This window comes from Theobroma umbraticum, unplaced genomic scaffold (genome assembly GCF_002168275.2).
Source record: "Theobroma umbraticum cultivar Fairchild unplaced genomic scaffold, ASM216827v3 scaffold_50.0, whole genome shotgun sequence".
In the NCBI taxonomy this organism is placed as follows: domain Eukaryota; kingdom Viridiplantae; phylum Streptophyta; class Magnoliopsida; order Malvales; family Malvaceae; genus Theobroma; species Theobroma umbraticum.
Window position 1 is genome coordinate 4,039,877 of NW_018397261.1, and position 19,954 is coordinate 4,059,830.

The following is a 19,954-nucleotide window of genomic DNA, read 5'->3' on the forward strand; positions in this document are numbered from 1 at the left end:
TTTTTCATAAGAGTTTTATAATAACTTTTAAATAAAAAAAAATCAAACTAAACATGCTTTTGGTCTAAAAGTGTTTTTGTTGTTTTCTTGAAAATGTTTTACACCTCTCAAGGTCATAAGACATTTTCCATGAAAGGAATAAGATATTTTTTATAATTAATTTTGTTGATTCATAGAATGTTTTACATAGACATAAGTTTTAAAAATATTTTTTAAAAAATATTTTACTACAAAACAAAGCAACACCATCTAGTTTTGAGTAGCTTGGTTTGGGTTGTAGTCACAATTCCGAGTACTGTATGTTAGCTTCTATGCCAAAAAGAGTCTTTTATTATATTAAATTCAAGATTCAACATGACATTCTAGCTTTTTGATTAATAAAACATCAAATTTCAAAAGAAAAAAAAATGGTCAAAAAGGAACAAAGAATAGGCTGAAGATGTAAATTACACAGAATAATATCTTACAGCAAAGGAAAAAGGCAAACGCCTTGACGAGAAGAAAATGAAACGAAAAGAATTAAAAAAAAAAGAAAGAAAAGACCGTGGATTTGTCACTCTAATCACCAGCTGTGTTTGTCCTTCGATTGCCACTCTGATCTAGCTCGGACTATCTCCGCCATATCGTCTTGCATGCGAAGCAGATGTGTGTATTCCAAGTCTGCCTTGCGATTATTAGAATTGTTGTTTGAATCTTCAGTCACGTTAGCAGTTGAACTCGTCAAGGACTCTAGCAAATTGGATTTCCGGCATTCACGTCGATACTCCAGGGTCATGCTCGTCAGACGATGCTCTTCCAGGACATCCATTGGCACACTCTGCATATCAGGTGGTAAATTCTTGTAATTTCCTCCTCATCTTATACAAGTTTTCACTTAGTTGGTGATTGCCTCATTAATTGAAACGTCCTCTTAACATTTTTGTTTTGTTTTTTTGTAACAAAGCACAAACTGTGATATTTGTTCATTCACTTCGTTGTCTTATATAATTAAGTCGGACTTAGACATTAGGGATAATTATTGTACCTCCAAAATCCATCCGATGTATTTAACATTGTTGACATGCTGATTGGCATCCATGTCGCTCCATCTTGGCTGGATTGCGAGACAAAAGGCAATTCATAAAACCAGGGAAATAATATTCTCAGAAAATGGCGCGAACAATAAAAAGCACAGAGGGGTAATAAAACTATTGTAATTAGAACTCACAGCTAAGCCAGACCGTATTCTTTCAGCGTTTTCATCAGTAAGCTTATCAATCTTTCCAATATCGTTCTTCTCTTCAGCAATTGCAATCCTGTTTAGGTAGAATGGAATCACTTCTTCCCTAACTTGTTCAGGAATCTTGGTTAATCTTCGTGTTTCGTGGTTCATAATCACCCATGTGCTGTGGGGGGATAAAAATAGTTAACTAATAAGAGGCAGTAATCATTTGTTATCAGAGGGAAAAAATTGGAGATGCTGCACCTTGTTGCTCTTGTTATGATCTCCTGTGTATTGTAGTCTCTGATTATCCAGTCCCTACGCATTGCATTCTTTCCTGCTGCATCAACCCAAGTATCAATCTCCACAACATCTCCCCTGTCAGATCGAATTATTCAGGATTGATTTGTATGCAAAGTTGACCAAATTTTATGTTAGGAACATTAATAGTATATAACAATTACAAATATCGGTGTATCGATCGGGATAATAGGGATACCAGCAGCTATATCTCTCCACTTGAACGTGGATGCGTGTGACGACCCATATGAGTTTCCTAAGGCTCATCTCACGGGTAGCCCCAAAGCCATTCCCAGCAAGACCAGAGCTCCTTACATGATTCAAAGCTGTTTCCTGCATTGCATACACTTTCAACAAAATTATTGTCTCCCAAGAAGAAAAGATTCATATAACCATATTATCATTCTATGCTTTTTGCAGATGAAACTTGAAAGTGGGAATTGTTTGCATATATACAAATATATATAAAAAAGGCTGTATAATAGTGGTATAAAGAAAACCAACCTGAAGGAGATTCATAAGCGTTTCCATGGTGGCAGTTTTGTCCGGTCCAGTTTCATAAGACCTGATGATGAAGGTCTGCCTGTAGACATGCCTATCTTCCACAAACCTTCCAACCAAACTCGCCGCTTGGGCTTGTTTGCAAGGAACGTGTTCTTTTATCAACACAGTGTTCTTCTTTTCCGTATATGGAGCTTCACCAGCAGAAATTCCATTTACTTTTCTCCCGTTGATCATGTCAAGATTATGAGGATTTTTAGCACTTGCAATTAGCAAAAGGCCTTTCCGTTTCGGTTTGATCAAGTTCCATGAAGAATAAAAACCCAACTTCGCCATGGCTTCATTCTTCCTATTCTCTTCCTTGCATGCACCCCCTAGAAATAATGAAGTTACATTGCTTGCTTTGGCCATTGATGCCATTGGTAAGTGCCTCGCATTTGCTCACCCGCGAACAAAAAATGAAAGTCAAGCTAGCAAAACTTGAAAGTTCGGAAAAAGAAACAGATGGCAGTGCCTAGCTCCCTAGCTCCAGCATCCTTGTTGAATAAAAAAAAAATATAATTCTCAAATGTTAATTAGTTCGTTCAACAACTTTTGGAACAGCCAAAGACAAATTAACCGCGAAGAAACGGGAAATCCTCTCTAAAAAGCGAGTGGGTATATAGAAACAAGATTACTAGAGGAGCAGATGCAATTTGCCGCTCAACCACTTCCAATGGGTGGGGGAGAAATCGAGAAGCCTCAATCGTTAGCTTGCACGCAAATAGGGGAGCAGTCGAGTGGCATTGGTGCATGGTTCTATTGAGGGTGAGCATTCTCATTTTTACTAATAGAAAATTTGCATGTCTTGGGGATGAGCCATTCATTCAATGATTCTTCCATTAGTTAATTAGTGCTATATGTGTGCTAGAAAATTGGGGCACCTCTACAGTAATAGAGTGCTTCAAAGCCGGACGAAGAAACGGTTTCTTGGAAAAATGATTGTGTAGGTTATCCATTCCTTAGCCCAAAGGTGTAAAGAAGTCGAGTCCAGCCCATACAACATTGTTAGACTTGAGCTTGTCTCAATTAAGAAATTTGAGGCTTGGGCTTTAATTTTTTGTATTTGAGTTTTCAACTAGTAAATATCAATTTGAATAAAAGCTCGAAGCTCGAATTCAACACTTGAATATTGTTTAAAAGCATGTAATTATTATAATATTTTATTAACAATAATTATTAATTATTTTTAAAAATTTAAAAACTTGATTAGACTTATAAATCTCTCATGTCGAATATTATAAAACTCAAATTTAACTTGATAATGAATAAGTCAAGTTTGAGCTGAAAATGAACGAATCCAATTCCAACATTCATTTTCATTAAGTCGAGTCCAAATAATTGATGAATAACTTAAACTTGTTTACACCACTAATCCTAGCACTAGAAAAATTTTCATCAACATTACACGTTACCAAAATTTCATGGGTTGGGCTAGGTCGAGTTAATTGATACCTCTAAAAACTAGGCTCATGCTTGAGGTAAGCCCATTTAAATTAAATTTATTATTAAAAATATCAAGTAATATTTTTATATTAAAGATTTTAATATTTTCAGAATAAATTTAAAATTTCATTAATCTAATTATGTCTCAGTTGGATCGAGCCCAAGGCAAAAAATTTTATTCAAAACTTGGACTTAGTCGAGATAGGTTGATGGGCCTAGCAGAAGGCCTTGTCCAAAGTCAACCAAGCTGACGGAACTTACGAGAAACTATTTATAGGCGCCAGGACTCGGCATAATCCCCTTACGGGATGGTAACAAGGGAAAATGCAACATATGACTGAACCTCTTAATGGAAATTTTTAGGTTCCTCCAGAATATGATATTCTAAAGATCATATGATTTGGAAGATCTTTATTTTTTTTATAACAAATATATCATTATGAAATGATAATACCAAAACAGTATTCTTTCTTATTCAATTTCTTATATTGAGTTTTTTAATGATATGAGAGCCAGCATATAATATTTTACGTTTTTTTTTCTTCATCAATCATGTCTTCCTTAAGCTCAGAAAATACAATCTGCCTTTCAACAACCCTGTCCAATCCTACACTTCTTTTTTCCAATTAATGAAATCTTTTTTTTTTTTTAAGAATAAAAGCAAGACTGAAATTCCATTGATCAGTTATAGATTACAAAAACTACCCTTGAAGGGCAGCAGTGCAGATGACATTTACAAGCTTTCAGTGACCTGTATAACTTGCTCTGCATGAGTGAAGAAAAGACAAAAGTATTAACCTGGTTGCAGATGAGATCAACCTATAGACATCTGCAAACGTTGCTTAAGCTGTTCAAAAATCCACCCATATAACACGCAGGAACATCCCAACACAACCAAGTTTCAATTCCCTGTACTGTTTTAGATCCGACAACATCAGCTACTGTTTTACGGCATTATTTCATTCGTCACAGAAAGTGTTGTGCTTTTTTTGCTTCTGCTGAAACTTCCTTTGATGCTTAGGTCAAAATCAATTAATAAGTTGCATGTTAACAAGTCTAGATCTTGAATGATAAATTTGAAAGAAAATCTTACCAAATCCAAAAACACTAACAAGTTTTGGAATACTTCTGAAAACGTTACTAATGAACTTTACATTGGTGAATTCACTTTTTAAGTGAAGATGAACTTGTGATCTTCTATGCTCTTAATGCAATTTGTTCTTAATTACTTCAAAGACATTGCAGCTAATGTGAGAGTTAAGAAATCTTACATTACCTTTGGACTGATTACAAAGAAGTTAACAAGAAACAAGAATCATCAATTGACATGACCATACTTTCTACCTATATTGTTGTCAAAATTACTTCTTTTAATTCCAACAAATCAAAGTAACATCGATTTCTTCAAAATAATAAATTTTCTGACCAATTGAATTTTTTAAAAATTTTCATATCATTTAAACTTCAAAATTAGTTACTGAGTTCGTTCTATAATAAACCAAAACAAGTTGCTTCAAATGAGACCTAAATCTTTTACCTCAACTACTAATCATGTTAATCATGTGATAACATCAATATCTTCAGTTTAAGAGTTTTGAGGCATTTTTGTATCCTAAAGACATAATATCCTTTAAAAAAATTATTTAAACACCTCAAAATCAGATTCTTTCTTTCTTTTATTTAGAAGTTCTTATATTTTCTAATAGTGGAAAAAAGGTTCCATTTATCTTGTCAAGTTGCTGGTTGGCAACTAAAGTAATCCATCAAAGTTCTGCATAAAATGCGCCATGTGCGAGACAAAATGCGTATTTCATGTTCAAAATGCGTATTTCATGAATTTTATCAATATTTATGTCTCATGAAGTGGTTCAAACATTCAAGATTTATTTTTTTAATAACAAAATTTCTCTTAAGTACAAAAGCTTCTATTATTTACGCAAGTAGATGTGGTAATTGGGTGAGATAGATCGGGGTTGTGTATGATATTTTTAGTCTGGAATCAAGTTACATTGGATTAGGTAGTTTGGAGTTTTTGTTTTAATTTATTTTATTTATTTGGGTGAATGTTATTATTATGTATGTATTTGAATTATTTGGAACTTGTTTTTTGTTGAAATTTAAAATTTTAAATCATAGACTTTTTGATAAATTAACGTTCACTAGTTTAGAGAGGACAATTGTGGTGGAATTTAGTTACGCCAATCTCTAGACTCAAGTGGCAGTGGTGAATTATTGAAGGAGGAGAAAGTGAACATTTAATACCATTTAAGATGCTTACAACTAGCTAGTAGAAATATACAAAGTAGGGGTGAAAATCAAAATTCCCAGCTTTGAATTGGACTTTCACGTTTCTTGATTCCAACTGCAAACAGCCTCTGTCTCAATTGGTTAGTGTAGGTTAGGTTTAGGGCTCAGCATTGACACCGGCCTATTCAATCCAGGTCGCGCCCAGAAACCCATTTTCGACGTGCTTGCAGGCAGGCTTCCTAGTTCCTGGTTTCCCCGTTGGAAAGTCCAGTCCGAGACCCAGATACACGGAAGGAGAAGCAAAAGCAGAGGAAATGAAAAGCTGAAAAAGAGACAAAAGCTGTTGTCTTACATTTGGATCCATGTGGATAATGGCGTGTGTCACCGGCCTTTCATCATCGAACACATGAACACGTGGCTTGTACTTTGGGGAAAGAACAATTCCCCCCTTGGATTCCCATAACTTCGGCTATAACTTAATCCCCCCACAAATTACAAACAAAACATTAAACAAATCAAGATAAAAAAATAGCAAGGTCCGGCGATCAATTAATGATGAAAAGCAGTGGATCGCTACGATCGGACGGTGCTTAATCTATTTCCACACGTCAAGCCAGAATCTGATACTGGCTCTCATCTTGCCACCTGGTACCCACTTCTCCCTATAAATATGTGACCTCATCTTCAGTCATTTCTCCCTCGAATTTGTCTTGATATCAACGAACCACAAACCGTTTTCTCATTTAACTTTTTCTTCACTCTTCACTCTGTCCTATCCACCAGTGTTCTCTCTGCTTATCTCTTTGCAAACATCAAACACTTCCCCAGAAGCAAAATTTTAAAGGGCTGAAAACTCAACAATGGGTCGTTTCTGGGCTTTGCTCACAAACCTTCATTCATTAGCTGGGTAATTTCTCTTTAGACTTCATCTTTTGTCTTTTACTACTAATATGCTTACCTTGATTTTGTATGAAGAATTGAACTTTATATCTGATTTTTTTTATATATTTGTCATGCCTGCAGACCTGTGGTGATGTTGCTGTACCCCTTGTAAGGAAATTTTAGCAATATTTTCTGTTTATCATTACTTTTTCTTCGGTTATTTTGTGGGTGTTTAATATTCTTGTTTTCTTGAAATATATTGTTTTGTATATCAGATATGCGTCGGTAATAGCTATAGAGAGCCCGGCCAAGGATGACGACGAGCAGTGGCTTGCATATTGGATTTTATATTCGTTGCTAACTCTGACGGAGATGGTGCTCCAATCAGTCTTAGAGTGGTAATTAAGAACTTGTCTACACAGAATTAAAGGAAGGTATGATCAAATTTGGTTTCTAATTGGATCGATAATGGAATTGCAGGATACCAATTTGGTACTCAGTGAAGCTGCTGTTTATGGCATGGCTGGTTCTACCACAGTTCAGGGGTGCAGCTTTCATATACGAAAAGTTTGTGAGAGAGCAAATCAAGAAATACGGAATTTTGAGAGAACATCAGGGTCACCATAGCGGTTCTCCAAATGGGAAAGGCAAGAAGAAATTTGTGCAGTTCATCGTCCCCAAGAAAGTGAGTTAACGAATCTATGCAGTCACAATACGTTTGGAGTTTTTATATATTTAACACACACTGTAATTCTCCATTAAAAGAATATTAGCTACATGAAAGTAGGAGAGGGAAGCAACACTAGAGTTTTCGCCAATATTATTCTGATGGGCTGTTGTTGATGTGGATGGCAGGGGGAGCAAGAGGCTTACTGAAGAAGAAGAAGGTAGCCTCGGTTGCTGGGATCTTTATGTTCCTTGCTTTCCACTTCAGCTCTGATTGGTGATTTCTCTTTGATGGTTGTAAATGCTTACCCCTTGGACAAGTGTATGGCTTGCAGGAACCTTGACACGTAATGATTAAGAATGAGATTATCAAAGCTTTGATTGTCTGTGAGTTAATCCCTGTTCATTGATAATGACTGACCACCCAAATTTCAATTCAATTGTCAAGCAATTAACAACTATCCTCGCACTCAAAAACTGTAAGCTATGAAACTGACAGGCATTTACAATCCTTAGTAACTCTTACCAATTCAAAGTGAATTAAGCGTTATTCAAGAGTCGGAATGGTTTGAACGAATATAAACTATCAATGAAAAGTCTAAAATTTGTATTGCTACGGGTCCTCTTTTATTCCTATATCCCTTTCCTCCAAATTTTTATTTTTGGTCGGTTTTCTTTTCTAGTTTGTTCGTTTGAAAAAGAGATTAATCTAAACTTTTGACTGGGGCCTTTGAATGACTAAAAAGAGCAAAACAGTAATTCTCCGGGCAGTCGTGATCTTTAGTGCAATAGCCTAATTCGGTAAAAGTTTCAGCATTTAGTATATTAAAGCCTCGTTTCGCTGGACGCCACGGCGACACGGTGCGGTGTGGTTCCCACCGCATCGAACCCCGGCCATGCGGGCTCTAAGAAGGAACTTAAGCCCAGTGCGAGATGAGGCTTTCTCCGAAGCTGATTTCTTTTACTTCGTGGGCCTTAAACAGTGGCAACAAGCCCTGAGTTAAAGGTGGGTTAAACTTAAAAGATGCTGTTCTCATAGTTCACGACTCCAGGTTGCCCCGTCGACCGTCGCCACCCCTTAATGAAATGACACAAATTATAATCCAACCGATTTTAGTTGGGTATGCAACATCTTATGGCCCCATGAATTTCCGGGTGAGTTCATCAATCATTTTCATTCCATGAATGTTAGGGAGTTTTGTATGTCTGGTGCAAGCATGAATTTCCAGAAATAGCTTGCAGCCAAAGAATCAACATGAACAAAAGTAGCAGCCATGCCTATATATGCCCTGTCAGAATAAGTTGTAGATCTACATCTGAGAAGGCATTTATATCAGCAACAATATGGCTTTCAGCCTGTACATTCCACCATTTCCTTCATATTCTAACCTTTAGCCTATCATTTTTCCATTTTTTTGGTTCCATTCATTAAGTATTGTATAGATGTTTGTACTGAACTGTACATACACGTACACACATGCCTTTGCACATGCATTCGTGTATCTCTTAGCATATGCATCGATCAATGTCCATGAAATAAAGTGTATCAATGTCTTCAAAAGCCAAAACTCTTATATTATATATTAAACAAAAGAAAAAAGCCAAGCCTCTGGCGGTCTTTGAAATTTCCTCTTTTAACTTTCAGAAAAATTAGTATATAGGTCCTTGTTTAGTTATGTATAACACTAAAATACTAATTAGCCACGCATTATCAGTATATTTCCTTTTGGCTCATTACCATAAAGTTCACATCTATTCCCCACACTATAAGAAATCCTGGTTTGCTTTATTAATATATTATATTTAGTAAATATAAAGCCTCTTTCACGCTTCAATGCACCTTGTTGCAACTTGTTAATAAATAATTAAGAGAAATCTCTGTTGAACAATGATTCGGGTCTCCCGTTCTGAGGCCAAGTTGAAGCAATACAAATACTGGTGTCAAGGAAACCACGTCGATCAGTTCATTTGATAATCAGGCACTTGTTTCTAACCAATTATCAGTTGATCTGATCTGATCAGATGCAAGAAATTAAAAATCATGCACTCATGGGATACTTTCTCTTTGTGGGTCTGTACTAACCAGATTTGAGGTGTCTGGATCCTTCCCAGAAGGTATCTGCAATCTTTTCTTTAACAAAAGCATATATATGCCAATCAATGCAATCTTATGATCAACAATGGCAGCTTTGACAAATGGTCTTGAGTCAGTCAAGGAAAGGGTTGTGAAACTGAAGAAGAATTGCTCAAATTTTCAGAGCAGGCCAGCTAAAAAATGCTTGATGAAATCCGCCCTAAAAGTTAACTCCCCCACATAAATCTAGCAAGCCTTGCCACTTTGCACTATTAATAAAGTTGCTCTATAACTGAAAAGGACGTAAGCTTGCATACTTGGTTCAGCTAACCGGTTTCCTTACTCTTGTAAGCATGAATTATTACCAGACGGCATGTTTGGTTAGGGGAATAACGAAACCACTCTCTATTCCTTATAAAATTTTCCCTCCTCGTTCGGTTTTGTTTTTGAAAGAAGGAAAGAATGGCTATTCCTCAAAACTTGGCAATAGCTTGGAATAACTAGTACCACCGTATTAGCTATTTCACACTTATGGGAATAAAGTCCAAACATTTTGAATTAAAATGCCCTTACTTATTTTTAAAAATTACAAACTTAAGCTTATAAAATTAATATTTTAATTATGATATATTAAATTATAAATAAAATATTAATTTTATTTTAAAAATGAAAATATATTAATTTTTAAATTATTAGGTGAAAATATAAATTAAAAAATGAAAATGAAAATAGAGAAAAAATAAATCTTATTATATTAAAATGTTTAAGTTTTTAATTACATATTATAAAATATTTTGAATTTAAAAAATAATTAAAAGATTAATATTTTAATCATAATTATATTTAAATTATAAATAAAATATTAATTTTTAAATTACCAATTATTAATAATTCAAACAAAAATAAAAATTATTAATATTTAAAAAATAAAATAAAATAAAAATAAATAATCATAATAACATTTAAATTATAAATAAAATATTAATAGTTAAATGATCAATTATTAATAATTAAAACAAAAATAAAAATTATTAATATTTAAAAAATAAAATAAAATAAAAATAAATAATCATAATAACATTTAAATTATAAATAAAATATTGATAGTTAAATGATCAATTATTAATAATTAAAACAAAAATAAAAATTATTAATATTTAAAAAATAAAATAAAATAAAAATAAATAATCATAATAACATTTAAATTATAAATAAAATATTAATAGTTAAATGATCAATTATTAATAATTAAAACAAAAATAAAAATTATTAATATTTTAAAGATAAAATTAAATAAAATAAATAATCAAAATAACATTTAAATTATAAATCAAATATTAATAGTTAAATGATCAATTATTAATAATTAAAATAAAATAAAAATTATTAATATTTTAAAGATAAAATTAAATAAAAATAAATAATCTAAATAACATTTAAATTATAAATCAAATATTAATGTTTTAAAAAATTAATTAATTTATAAATAAAATATTAATATTTAAATTATAAATTATTAATATTATAAATAAAATATAAATTATTAATATTTAAGCATAAAATAAAATAAAAATAAATAATTATAATAACAACTAAATTATAAATTAAATATGATTATTTTTAATATTAATGATTAAATTATAAATAATATTAATATTAAAAATAAAATAATTTAAAAATAAATAATCATAATAACATTTAAATTATAAATAAAATACTAGCATTTTATAATATTAATGATTAGATTATAAATAAAATATTAATATCTAAAAATAAAATAAAATAAAATAAATATATATAATAAAAGATATTTTTGTTTTTTTATCTTCTATTCTTTTCTTATTTCAAAATTATTTTTACCAACTAAATATTGTAATAAATTGAAATAATTATTCCTACTCTATTTCATTTATCATATCAAACAGCGTAATAATTATATTTTTATTTTATTTTATTATCCTGTAATAATTATTTTATTTTATTTTTCTCTATTCCATAAACCGAAGGTAATGTAATAGTATTCCAAGAATCAATCACTGCCTGGTATGTTACTTCAGCCATAGGCACGCTCTTGATGTTACCAAGCATGAATACAAGTCGGGCACGTTGATGGCGATTTCCCATACCACAATTCTTTTTGGCACAAAGTAAGAGTAAATTGTTCTCACATCTCAGAGCACAAGAAGATAAATATATATATATATATATATATATATATATGTTGCAGGTTATTCAATCGATGCCCTTGATCTTGGAAGATATGCTTGTGATATGTAGTTACAATTTAATCTTCGAACTCAGGTCTATGGTTTTATTTGCTTTCAAATATTCCAGATTACCGATAATTACGGCATGATATACAATTTCCTTTTTCAACCAGGGAAATACAGTTACATGTTTCCTAAAGTTTAAAGAATCAATTAAAGTAGGATTTTTCAGTCCATGGCCGGTGAAGTGACTTTGAAAAGAGGATCAAGGAATCCACTCTGTACTATCTGAGAACCGTTATCAGGAAAGCACCTGTGCAGCAAATATTATCCATTTTTCAGACTCAGCTAATCCAGAATAGCAGAGCAAGAATTTAGTCATCCTACATCAGATTTGCAAGCCATTTTCTCTTCTTTTAAAGAATATCCAAACATGCCTCTCTTCTTTTATTATGCCCCATTGCCCCACTTCCCATGTACTACACTAGCTGCCCTTTACGTGAGTTCTAGTGGAGAACGTGCCCTCTACAAATAAAATTATGAAAGGCAAAAGCTAAAGATCTTCTTTGCTAAAACCCCACTTCCGTTCTATTGAGCCCGCCAGAATGAAAAAGAAAGCATGAATGCTTTTTCAGTGGACTTGTTCTTTAATGTGGTACTTTGTAGGCCTTAAGGAAGTTTAAATGAAATAAGAAACCATTGCACGGAGACTGATGCATGGTAGAATCAATCAAGCGAATGGCAGATTGCCTTCTATTCTAAGAATTTGTTAGCGTGAAAGACTCAAAACCACAAACTGATGGGGGAAAAGTAGAGCTACCCTAGCAAATAAAGTAGCCAAATAATAAAACACTAATAAATCTCCCGTAGCTTTTCAAAAAGTCATCTTCCCATTTAAAAAAAAGAAGAAAGCAACATGTGGAAATCTTACCGAAATTTACCTCCTTTTCCCCGGCTATATAATCCACAGATTGTAATGCTTTAGGGTCAGGCAGATGGAAATCCACCTCATTTTCTTTTAAATTTTCCTCTGGACTCATCCCCAGTTGTCTCTGGTTCTCTAACCAGATGATGAAGTGAGCTCTATTATTGTAATACCCCCTTAGACACCCCGTTAACCACTTTCGTAGAAATAGAATGGACTCTATCATGATGCAAAAGTTTCAAGCCATCAAGAAATCCAAGAAGTGTAAGAAGCAGCAGCTTCTTGACAAATTTTTTCTCTACACCTTCGTAGCATTTACTGGTAGTGTAATCTGTTCCAGCCCTTTTTGGTTTCCCTACTTGTGTTCCTCAATGAAGGGCTTTCTCTTCATCTCTCTACCAAAGATGAGTTCAATCTTATACAGCCCCAAGCTTTTGTTCCTCGTAGGCAACCTTATTGTTGTTCTTCTCATTGGAGAATCCAGGTTTTTGGCTTCAGGCTCTTCTCTTCCAGGGGATGCGTACTATGATGAGTACGTTGATCGAAGTCGAAGCCTTCGAAATTCTTCCACCCTGGAACTCAAGAAAGAGCAGAAAATGAAACCTTCTGATCAAGAGAATTTGAAGTGGACTTGCCAAGTTGGAGGCAAAGTGGTGTCAGTAAGGGGAAGACTGGTTGAGGAAATTAAAGAAGTAAAGAGGGGAAAACAAGCTTTGGGAGGAGAACATGAGCTTATTTTGCCTACTGAAGAATTGAAGAAAAGGGCTGATGATTTCATTGCAAGGGTCAACAGGCAAAGGAAGCTTGAAGCGAGATTACTACTTAATTAGTAGCAGGGAATAAGGGGAAAGAGAATTATGCAAATATATAATATGGGGCACAGAAGAAAATTAAACCACTTTTATACCTGGAACCATGACAAGCTATATTAGCTTTTTAGTATTTAATTTTCTTAAATGAACCTCCAAGATGTACTTTCTTTTCTGTAACTTACTGGAGCTGATGCTGGTTTTTATCTCTTGTATAGAGGAAAGTATAGTTACCAGTATAGTCTCTTACTCACATGAACTTGATCCAAATTCTGGCTTTGAAAGGAGATTGGTCTCTGATCACGCACGTGTTTATAATAAACTACAGAAATGCTCAACTTCAAGGATCTAACTCAGAACATAATATTGAAGAAATGGAACCCAATCTAATTAATCCCAGGTGCCATAACATCCAGTAATTTCAGCTTGGGAGGGCAACTAGCACTGGCACCCCACTCCTTTTTCCATGAGGAATGACAAAAAATCGAAGCGTGGGATGATCAACGGAAGAATTTGAGCTGCCATTTCTGCAATGAATTTTCAGATTCCGTAGGATATTGCTATGTATTTCCAGAAAGCAGAAGGAAGAAGCCACGAAATTTCTATGGGACTAAAATTAAATTGGACAAACAAAAAAGTTGCACCGTCCATATACTTTGTTTGAATGGCAATGATTTCTCTTTTTGCCCAAAAGAAAAAGTTACACGACAGAAAAATTACTCAAGTAATGGCATGTTTCAATGCAGCTCCAAAGTAATTACATTATTAATTAGATTAGCTAGTTTCTTAGTTCACGTGATTTATAGTTTTATTTTTAAAAAACATAATACTTAAAATTTTTTCAAAAATATTTTTAAAAATTTAAATAAATTTAAATAAATCTTTATTGATTTTCTTTTTTTATGATTTCGACGATGATATGGTAGCTACCATGGACTAATAGGACGAGAACCAGGCAGCGATGCATGGGGGCAAGTGAAAACAAGGAAATGGGTCTCTTGGCCTATGGGGACTAGTGGGATGGCCAACGGGAGCTCCGATGGTCGAAGATCAATAGATTAGAGAAAGATGGGGAATCCGGTGGTGACGCTTCCTGATTTGGTGGCTGAAAAGTGATATGGGTCCAATACAACTTGAAACAACGTACAAGAAGTTTCCGACAGTTTTAAGCAACGTGGTTACATGGTTACGGATAAAGTCGGTGTAGTGAGCTTGACGGTCGTTGGTTAGTGGTGGTTTTTGGTGAAAAGAAAATAGGTGTAGTTTGGATAGTATTGTGATAGAGGTTTAGAAAAAAAAAATAGACAGGATAGTGATATCATGAAATGAGAAATCATATATTGAATTGTGAATTTATACAAAAAGAATGATATATATATATATATATATACATAATTTGATCATTTAAATAAAAATTAGACTTATAGTATCGTAATCTTAATTTAATGTTATTATAATGATATTATAATCTAATCTTTAGTATGCTATTCATATAACTCTAATTATTATGTTAAGAGTTTCTTATCTATATATGGTTCTCATTCATTATTTTTTTTAATCATTAGGTAACTGACATTTATGTCAAGTCATAGTGATTTTTAAATATTTTTTTAATTGCAAAAAAAGAGATTCAAATTCTAATTTTTAGACAGAGATCATGAACCAATCAATTAACTAAATATATAAATTAATTAATCAAATACTTAACTGTGTGGTCTAAAAAAGGTTGTTTGACAAAGTATATTTTTCTAATATTGAGATCAAACTTTGTTTTAAGATCATGTTAATATGCATGGAACTTGAAAATATTTTGCAAACGTAGTCTCTTAACTCTTAACTAATAATGTTCTTGGACTCTAAATTTTTTTTATTTTTTTGGTCTTATATACAATAGCTGATTTTAATTTTACTTAAAATTCTAAAAAGTTTGAATTGAATTTTAATTTTTATTGGTTATAAATTTACTTTTTGCAACTATATTTTCTTTGAAAAAAAAAGGAAAAGGTAAATTGTTATGGTTGGGGGTAATAATGAAAAGGAAGAGAGATTTTTCTGTATTACTCTTCAAATCGGAAATTAATATGGGACAAATAAAAAAGATATTCATGGGATAGGACGATCGAGTATATTCTATTATCGAAATTGCAAACGGTGACGATGGCATAAAGCAGACTATCTTTGCTTGCAAGCCGCCAAGTCATAAAGCAAAGAGTGCCTTGGCAGTGAGCAAGCATGCAAAGGGAGGGGAATCAAAGGACAAATGTGAATGCCATGTTGGGTTTGCGTCAGCCCTCAATGAACGTGTCAAGTCCTTGCCATATAACCTTGCATGGCGACTTGGCTATAAGCACTCTGCATACTCAATTGGTTTTATAATTTCATTTCATACATTAATTCTCCTATTCTCTCTTCTCTGTACGTGTAACAGACCATGGATCTTATTCACAAGTTCCTGAACCTCGTAGCTCCTTGGTTCACCTTCTTCTCTCTATGCTTATTCTTACCACCATTTTCTCTCTTTAAATTCTTCCTCGCCACGTTAAGCTCCCTTTTTAGCGAAAACGTGTCCGGAAAAGTTGTCATCATAACAGGTGCTTCTTCAGGCATAGGAGAGGTAATTTACATGTTTCATGATAGAGAAAACTCAACTTAAATTGCTGGAGGTAAAAAGTTAATTGTCATGATGAGAAAAGTTGTATTTCTTTGTGATTTTTGCAGCATTTGGCTTATGAGTACGGTAGAAGAGGAGCCCGCTTAGCTCTCACAGCAAGAGAGAAATCGCTGCAAGAAGTTGCTGATACAGCGTATGATTTGGGATCTCCTGATGTTATAACAATTCGTGCAGATGTTTCAAACGTTGATGACTGTAAGCGACTTGTTGAGGAAACTGTCAATCATTTTGGGAGATGTAAGTGCAAACTTTTATATACGTAGCCTGTTTTTAGTAATTGTTGCTATTAATTATAGTATGAAAATTGTCAACACTGTATAAGTCATGGCCTCTTGGATACAGTGGACCATCTGGTGAATAATGCTGGTATAACTTCAGTCTGCATGTTTGAAGATGCACCTCTAGATATGACTAATTTCAGAGCTGTAATGGTAAAAGATTTTCTGGCTTTAAGTCAATTACCACATCTCAAGTCCTGTTTATAGCAAATTGAGGGATATGAATCTCAATTCTCATTGGTCTAAACTTGGTCACTTTTCTTGGGTTTCGATGCCCCTTTTCCTCTTATCAGGACACAAATTTCTGGGGTTCAGTTTACACCACCCGCTTCGCAGTGCCACACCTCAGAAATAGCAAAGGCAAGATCGTTGTCATGTCCTCCGCTAAGTCATGGTTGCCTGAACCAAGAACAAGCGTCTACAATGTAATTATCACCACCTTTGTTCTGATTCTTGTGTTTAGAAAAGAACATATCTTAAAATATTTCCCTTCCCTTTATCTTAATTTGTGTTTTGTGATGAGTACTTATAACGCTTCAAGGGCTATCTCAGGCAAGCAAAGCAGCATTGGCTGCCTTTTTCGATACATTAAGGATTGAACTCGGGCGTGATGTTAAGATAACTATTGTGACACCCGGGCACATAGAGTCTGAAATTACCCGAGACAGACACCTTTCGAAGGAAGGCAAAATGGAAGTAGAGCAAGACATGAGAGATGTAAGGCGCCCTTAATTCGTCTTATGTATGCTATATTTTTGGCATATGTGGATGTTCATACATGTCAAATCTGACATTTTCCCTTGTGGAATCAATAGGTTCAAGTGAGCGCAATTCCTGTTGCATCAGCTAGCGAGTGCGCCCAGGCAATTGTGAACAGCGCGTGCAGGGGAGACAGGTCCTTGACACAGCCATCATGGTACAGCGCCACCTACCTGTGGAAATTGTTTTTTCCTGAGGTGATCGAATGGGGTTACAGATTATTCTCTCTCACAAGTCCAGGGGTTCCACGCCAGGAAGCCCCTAGCAAGAAGATTTTGGACCTCACCGCCGGAGCAAAGAAACTTCTTTACCCGTCTACCATCCAGTCCCCGGAGATCAAGACAGATTGATTAGCATCCACATGTTCCCTGTAGTTGAAAGTTTGAAAGCTTTATCCCTGTATGCCCGCCTTTTTAAATACTAGAATAGCTAGTACTATGAATAAGCTAATCCAGGCTGGATGAATCCTTTTCGGTGGTTGGGTTTATCAATTTCAAATCTCCTCCTTGCATTGTCTCAAATACTTCAGTTTTTGAAATCTAAATGAATCTGATAATTTGGATAAATATTCTTTTAATCATACAACCAGGAGCAGAAAGCAATCAAAAAATAACAGTATACTAGACACTGCTTAGAGTATATCTGTAGAAGCCCCAATACCATTTGATTGAAGTACTAATTCTAGGAATAGAATGATAACTAGAATTAATTATTATTATTATGGTTTATATTGGTAATTGGGAAATTATTTTTGTTTAATATATTATTATTATTATCATCATCATCATTATTATTATTATTATTCATTTTCAATATATTTACTTATAATCAATATAATAAAAAGTCATTTTTAGGGGCAGGGAATTTCTAATCATCATGAATATGATAAGAGAATTATATCATTTACCATAAAATAAAAATTCAATTATTATTATTTTTATAAAAAATTAAAGTGATTGTATCCCTAAAATTGGTTATCAAGATTTTTTACACAAAAATTATAATTTTACGTGATTAAATGAAAATGTAATATTACACTTCTTAAATTTTAACTCAAACATTTTATTATTACGTTTTTTTTATGAAATAAAGAAGTGATTTGTATCCCTCAAATTACCTATTAAAATTTTTTACAAAAAACTATAATTATGCGTAATTAAATAAAAATATAATGTTAAAAAATAATATTTTTAAAGTTTAACTTAAACTATGAGAATAAAGATAAAAATAATAACATATGATGTAAAATGAGTAAAAAGATATCGTATATCAACTTAAAATAAATTATAATAATTATAAATGTAATTAAGTATAAGAATAATTATAACTTGATTACAATTTAACATAAATAAGTAAAATACATTATAAAATAAAAATTAATCTTTTAAAATCTTAAAGTAAATGTGTCAAAATAAAGATATATTTTATCTCATTTATCATAAAATAGAAATTTCAATTTTTATTTTTCTTTACAAACAATTTTTAAAATTGTTGAAAAAATAGTGAAAATTTATAATTGACCGAACTAATCAATATAATTCACTTTTAATTATTTCGATGTTAAGATATATTTTGATCAATTGGATTATATTTTTATAAAAATTTAATTAATTCCATCTTAAAATTTTCAAATGGAATCCAATTAAACCGATTGTAATTCTTACGCTTTTAAATGAGTGGGACTTTACAAGAACGTCGGGACAAGAACAATCAAACAAGGCCGCATGGTAGTTGTCATTATTACCTTCCAAATTAAGGCAGGCATTATTTGAAGTCATCTCGAAACACTTCTTATAATATACATTTTATTCAACAAAATATAATATATATATATATATATAACCATGACCATAATTTATAATCACAATCAAATAGTATTACATCAAATGTTAAAACAATTTTAAAATAGCATTTAGATTAGTTTTCGAGGAGTCTTGTTAACTAATAAAAACTGAATGAGAACTTTCAAGATTCAAATATGTAATTTTGGTCTTTTTCTTTATGAAATTTGATTATTTGATATCATGTTAAGGAAATAGGTAAACAAATAAATAGAAAAAGGCTCAATTTGCATTATTTAAGTTGCAACCACAAAAAATATTTTATCAACAAATTAATATATATATTGTGTACGTTATAGGTTTAGTTTTGGTTTGATTGATTTTTTTTTTTTGAAAAAGCAACCAAAGAAAATAGTCGAGAGTTTATTGCATTTGCTTTTAGGGTAACGTCGGGCAGACAAGAGTGCACTTGCCTACTCTTGTTTTGGATTAAGGTTGCGTTTGGTATGAAGGAAGTGGGAGCACATTCCCTACAATGTAAGATTGCAATGCAATCACATTGCAGCCAAGGGATGTAATGTGATTGTAATCCAAAACTAATGCAATCACATTACATTGTACTCTGTAATATTCTTAAAGATAATTTTACCCTTCAACTTTATTATCTTATTAAAAATATTTTATATTGTTATAATTAAAATAAAATATATAATATAAGAATAAAAAATTAAAATAAAATAAAATATAAAAATTAACATTTATATAATATAGGTAAAACAAATTAAAATATAATATATAATATAAAAAATATATTAAAGAAATGAAAATAAAATAATAAGATTATAATAATAAATGAAAATAAAATATATGACATTAAAAATATATTTAAGATATGATATTATATAAAAATTAATAATAATAATATAAATATATTAAAAATAAAATATAAAATATTATAATAATAAATAAAAATAAAATATATGACATTAAAAATATATTTAAGAAATGATATTATATAAAACTTAATAATAAAAAATATAAATATATTAAACTTGTATTTTAATAATTAAGGATAATTTTAAAAATTAATATTACATTCCCAATAAAATACTTGTAAACCAAATACTGCAATGTTATCTTTCCTGCATTTTAATCATTATTTTACTTA

The 19,954-nt window shown here is 32.2% G+C and overlaps 4 protein-coding genes across 4 annotated transcripts; 3 read left to right on the forward strand and 1 right to left on the reverse strand.

The window, feature by feature from the left end:
* Nucleotides 1-349: 349 nt before the first annotated feature.
* Nucleotides 350-2,593, reverse strand: LOC110418457 (palmitoyl-acyl carrier protein thioesterase, chloroplastic-like). The gene is made up of 6 exons (XM_021431191.1): nt 2,006-2,593; nt 1,701-1,834; nt 1,466-1,579; nt 1,208-1,385; nt 1,025-1,093; nt 350-817 (listed from the first exon to the last, which is right to left on the reverse strand). The coding sequence occupies exons 1-6, from the start codon at nt 2,420-2,422 to the stop codon at nt 563-565; spliced, it is 1,167 nt and encodes a 388-aa protein (XP_021286866.1). The 5' UTR covers nt 2,423-2,593; the 3' UTR covers nt 350-562.
* A 3,805-nt stretch (nt 2,594-6,398) lies between these two features.
* HVA22E (HVA22 homolog E) lies at nt 6,399-7,678 on the forward strand. The gene is made up of 5 exons (XM_021431100.2): nt 6,399-6,641; nt 6,758-6,784; nt 6,892-7,014; nt 7,097-7,301; nt 7,472-7,678. Exons 1-5 carry the CDS (start codon nt 6,595-6,597, stop codon nt 7,490-7,492), a joined length of 423 nt encoding a protein of 140 aa, XP_021286775.1. The 5' UTR covers nt 6,399-6,594; the 3' UTR covers nt 7,493-7,678.
* Nucleotides 7,679-12,562: 4,884 nt separating this feature from the next.
* LOC110418405 (uncharacterized) lies at nt 12,563-13,581 on the forward strand. The gene has a single exon (XM_021431124.1). The coding sequence runs from the start codon at nt 12,701-12,703 to the stop codon at nt 13,316-13,318; it is 618 nt and encodes a 205-aa protein (XP_021286799.1). The 5' UTR covers nt 12,563-12,700; the 3' UTR covers nt 13,319-13,581.
* Nucleotides 13,582-15,728: 2,147 nt separating this feature from the next.
* On the forward strand, nt 15,729-17,355 carry LOC110418499 (11-beta-hydroxysteroid dehydrogenase A-like). Its single transcript, XM_021431243.1, has 6 exons — nt 15,729-15,911; nt 16,016-16,205; nt 16,311-16,399; nt 16,540-16,671; nt 16,799-16,963; nt 17,062-17,355. Exons 1-6 carry the CDS (start codon nt 15,729-15,731, stop codon nt 17,353-17,355), a joined length of 1,053 nt encoding a protein of 350 aa, XP_021286918.1.
* Nucleotides 17,356-19,954: the final 2,599 nt, after the last annotated feature.

Bases quoted from the DNA above. Each gene is read 5' to 3' on its own strand.
- LOC110418457 (XM_021431191.1), bottom strand. From the start codon at position 2,422: ATGGCATCAATGGCCAAAGCAAGCAATGTAACTTCATTATTTCTAGGG. The intron at 1,835-2,005 runs GTTGGTTTTCTT...TATGCAATGCAG, and splicing joins CGCTTATGAATCTCCTTCAG to GAAACAGCTTTGAATCATGT. The intron at 1,580-1,700 runs GTATCCCTATTA...TCGATCTGACAG, and splicing joins GTGGAGAGATATAGCTGCTG to GGGAGATGTTGTGGAGATTG.
- LOC110418499 (XM_021431243.1), top strand. From the start codon at position 15,729: ATGGATCTTATTCACAAGTTCCTGAACCTCGTAGCTCCTTGGTTCACC. The intron at 16,206-16,310 runs GTAAGTGCAAAC...TCTTGGATACAG, and splicing joins TGTCAATCATTTTGGGAGAT to TGGACCATCTGGTGAATAAT. The intron at 16,964-17,061 runs GTAAGGCGCCCT...TGGAATCAATAG, and splicing joins TAGAGCAAGACATGAGAGAT to GTTCAAGTGAGCGCAATTCC.
- HVA22E (XM_021431100.2), top strand. From the start codon at position 6,595: ATGGGTCGTTTCTGGGCTTTGCTCACAAACCTTCATTCATTAGCTGG. The intron at 6,642-6,757 runs GTAATTTCTCTT...TCATGCCTGCAG, and splicing joins AACCTTCATTCATTAGCTGG to ACCTGTGGTGATGTTGCTGT. The intron at 7,015-7,096 runs GTAATTAAGAAC...ATGGAATTGCAG, and splicing joins CTCCAATCAGTCTTAGAGTG to GATACCAATTTGGTACTCAG.
- LOC110418405 (XM_021431124.1), top strand. From the start codon at position 12,701: ATGGACTCTATCATGATGCAAAAGTTTCAAGCCATCAAGAAATCCAAG.